This window comes from Carlito syrichta, unplaced genomic scaffold, assembly GCF_000164805.1.
Source record: "Carlito syrichta isolate Samal-C Ts95f unplaced genomic scaffold, Tarsius_syrichta-2.0.1 Scaffold143503, whole genome shotgun sequence".
NCBI classification, from domain to species: Eukaryota; Metazoa; Chordata; class Mammalia; order Primates; family Tarsiidae; genus Carlito; species Carlito syrichta.
The window spans coordinates 258,376-262,086 of record NW_007087599.1 but is presented as its reverse complement, the minus strand read 5'-3'; the positions used below and the strand labels follow the sequence as shown (position 1 = coordinate 262,086).

Sequence of the window (3,711 nt, the reverse complement as noted above, 5' to 3'; positions counted from 1 at the left end):
CGGGGGGGGGGGGGGAGAGCAGACGAGGGGTGAGGGCCATCTCTTCACCAGGCAGCCCTGCAGAAAAGCTCTGCAGGTTGCCCATACCACCGCAAACTGTAGGAGCGAAAGGGAGTAGGGAGCAGGACTGACCAAGGTGGGGTCTCAGACCTCTAAGAGCCAGTCTGTTCTGTCCCAGTCAAGCCTTTTTCCCAGTCTCCCCCTCCAAGGGCATCACCTCTGCAAAGAAGGGGAGTTAGGTATTCATCTTCCTACCCACAGCACACCTGGGACTTAAAGTAAGTCTCCTGGGGTGTGGAGAGGACATCTGCTGAGGCAATGTCCAGGTGCAGCAGGATCTGCCGGAATGATGGGCGGTTTCGCGGCTTGCTGTTCCTGAAAGGAATGGAATTGGGGGAGACGAAGGAATTTCAGGGAGGACCAGTTAGGAACTAAGTAAGCATCCTTTCCCAAAGGGTCCTGGAGAACCCAATCCCAGGATGTACTCTGTGACAAAATTCATGGGCAGCTCTAGGTAGTGTTCATACTCTCATTAGCATATTCAAGCCCTGCAGTAAGGAAGCCCATTTTACCCCATATATTCCAATGTGTCTGCCAAAATAGAAGCTTTCTTGAGTAACTCCATTAAATGCAACACTTTGGGAAAGAATCTTCAGTCAGCCAGGTGTGGTGGCTCACACCTATAATCCCAGCACTTTGGGAGGCTGAGGTGAGGATTGATTGCCTAACCTCATGGGTTCGAGACCAGCCTGGGTGACTTGGCAAGACCTCATCTCTACAGTAAATCAAAAAATTAGCCAAGCATGGTGGCATGTGCCTGTAGTTCCGGCTACTTGGAAGGCTGAGGCAGAAGGATCACCTGAGCCCAGTAAGTTGAGGCTGCAGTGGCCGTGAGCGTGTCACTGCACTCCAGCCTCGGCAATAGTGAGACTCTACCTCAAAAAAACAAAACAACTTCAGTCTTCCCTCTGTTCCGATGTCACCTACTTGAGGGCTCAACCAGTTATGCTCCGTGGTTATGCTGCTCTTTCCAAGTACTTGTATATACTCATGGGCACCTCACTGCAACCGGGGATAGAGGATATTCTTCACATTTTACAGATGAAGAAACAGATTCACAGCAGATGCCACTGCCCAGAGTCACTCAGCTCAGAAGGCAACATAAGCCCGATTCAGATACAAGTCAGTCTTTGGATCTAACAAATCCCTGTGGCTTATTGGTCTAGCTCCTCAGTTCTAGAGTAGTCCCTCCTGGGCCTGGATGGCTGGGCTGTCCATCAGCAACACCCCCTCCCCAGCTTCACCAGGCCAGTATCCCAGCCCAGGTCATTCTTACCAACACTGACGAAGCAGGATTTTGAAGCCATCTGGGCAGCTGGAGGGCACAGGCAGATGGAGACTGTTGCTTCCCACACCCCAGATGATGGCCGAGGAATCTACGTCTTTGTAGGGGATCTCACCAGTCAGCAGTTCCCACAGCACCACACCAAAGGACCTGGGGACAAAAGGGGACAGCACTTGTGAGGGGCTCACCCCAGATGTCCTGTTTGCTGTGAACCCATCTCACCTGCACTAAAGCCCTGCGTGTCCCCCCTTCTGCCCTGTGCTGGCTGCCCACTCTTTCAGTTTTCAGCCCAGTCCTCACCAGATGTCAACCTTCTCGGACACAGGCTCATTGCGGATCACCTCAGGGGCCATCCAGGCGACGGTCCCTGCAAAGGACATCTTGGTGCTCTTGTCACTCAGCTCCTTGGAAGTGCCAAAATCTGAGATCTTCACCACATCGTCGTACGTGATTAGCATGCTGGTAAAGAGTGTAGTCAGCTGGGATCCACGCCCCTCCACACACCTCACCCAACTGCAGGAACTCTGCCTTTCTGTTTTAAATCACTTGGGACACCCAAAGTTGAGGGGCTCGCTGTAGCCCTCCCGAGAGAATTGTCACTTGGAAGAGCTTTCTGAGATGGCCCCTGGACTTAGGGCAGGGTCTGGAAGCAGGGAGATGGCCACACTGACTGTGTCACCTGCATGCACGTCAGCTTCTCCCTTCTTGCTTGCTTACTCACTTGGGGGACTTGAGGTCTCTGTGGATAATCTTGTGCAGGTGTAAGTAGTTCATGCCACCAGCGATGCCCATGGACCAGTCAACCAGCAGGGAGGGGGTGACGGGGCGGCCAGCCCGCAGTACCTCATACAGCTGGCCCTGGGCGCAGAACTCCATGAGGATGCAGTAGCAGGGAGCCTGGGTGCACACGCCCCTGGGGGCCGAAAACAGCGGGCTGAGGCCTTGGCCAGTTAAGTCAGCATTTGCCTGACTCACTTGGAGCCCACAGTCCCACCCACTCCATTTGGGGGATGGGGCAGGTCCCACTGCCCAGGAGGGTCCCAAGCTTCAGCACCTCACCCCCACCCCCAGCCCTTGCCCTGGCTCACTTGAAGGTGATGATGTTGGGGTGCTTCAGCTTTCGCAGGTGCTTGATATCGGTCTCCTTGAGGTCTCGCACCTTCTTCACTGCCACCTCCTCCCCGTGGAAGCGCCCCAGGAAGACGGCACCCTGGGCCCCTGAGCCCACCCACTGCAGGTCCAGGATTTCCTCAAAGGGGACCTCCCAAAGGTCTGTGGGCAGGAGGCACAGTGCCGCAAGGCTCAGAAAGAGCCACACACAAGGCCATGTACGGGGGACAGCATTGGGTTGGCTGAGGCGACTTAAAGAGGGCGAAGCAGAAAGGTAGCCAAATGAGGCTGAGGAGACTGGGCTTGAGGGAATGGGAGAAGAACGGGTGGCTTGAGGCTAGAGGCTGATGGATGGCTAAGGGACTGGGGCTGGGCCATGGGGAGGGAAGGGATCATTGGATTGCCGGGGACTGAGGTGGGGCTGGCCCACAGGTCTCAGGCTCAGGGAGGCTCCCTCGAGAACACAGCCTACCTTCCTGCTGCTGCTTGTGCTCAGTGGAGTAGGCTTTGCCGATCATGGTCCAGACAGGGCGCAGGCAGCCAAAGAGGCCCTCGAGGAAGCCACTGCCACTCTGACACTGCAGCCGCACCTCGTCAGCTCGCACTCTGGACGCCCGACTCTCAGGTGACCCAGTGGCTCCCCCCGGGCCCCCAGCATCCTGCTCATGTAGCTGCAGGACACTGTTGGCAAAAGGCTCAGGGGCTGGCTCCCCACCAGGGGAGGGGCTGGGCCCTCCCCCGCCCTGCCCACCGAGGGGTACTACGTCTCGAAGTACACACTGGGTAGGCGTCAGGTCCTTCTCGGGAGTGCAGTCGGAGGTGTCCGGGTCCAGCTTGCGCATGGACGCCTCGCTTAGAGTAGACACGAAGCCCCCGAAGGAAGGAGAGGGTGTTCGGGTCTCATGGAGGCAGGCCATGGCCTCCAGGCCCCGGTGTAGCGGTGAGCGGTGGGCCCTGCGGGGGTGAAGGAAGGGAGGGCTGACGTGGCCACAGGCTGCCAGTGCAGGATTCTCACCCCAGAGGCGCAGCTGGGGAGCTGTGCTCACAACAGCCCTGCTGGAGCCGACGCTGGAGCCTTCCCGTCCCCTCTAAGTTTCATCTTTACCCTTCTTGGGAAACCTGACACTTGGGCTTCCTCTCAGGCACCTGTTAGTAACACAGGTAATACTCAGGTATACAGGTAACAGCTTGGTATCATTCTCAGGTAGACACAGTAATGGCCCCACTTGAGTACATCCTGGCACTGTATGTCTCAG

The 3,711-nt window shown here is 56.7% G+C and overlaps 1 protein-coding gene across 2 annotated transcripts in view; it reads right to left on the bottom strand.

Moving 5' to 3' along the window:
• The window catches only part of MAP3K12 (mitogen-activated protein kinase kinase kinase 12), a 6,702-nt gene extending 3,289 nt beyond the window's left edge, over nt 1-3,413 (bottom strand). The window contains exons 1-7 of one of the 2 annotated variants that reach the window (XM_008050286.2): nt 3,236-3,413; nt 2,928-3,136; nt 2,434-2,617; nt 2,067-2,258; nt 1,646-1,804; nt 1,337-1,495; nt 267-375 (exon numbers count right to left, since the gene is read on the bottom strand). In XM_008050286.2, the coding sequence (XP_008048477.1) occupies nt 267-375; nt 1,337-1,495; nt 1,646-1,804; nt 2,067-2,258; nt 2,434-2,617; nt 2,928-3,136; nt 3,236-3,372 (1,149 nt within the window). In that variant the 5' untranslated portion in view covers nt 3,373-3,413. Of the gene's footprint in view, nt 1-266; nt 376-1,336; nt 1,496-1,645; nt 1,805-2,066; nt 2,259-2,433; nt 2,618-2,927 lie in introns of both variants that reach the window. The other variant, XM_008050285.1, reaches the window with a different exon arrangement.
• Nucleotides 3,414-3,711: the final 298 nt, after the last annotated feature.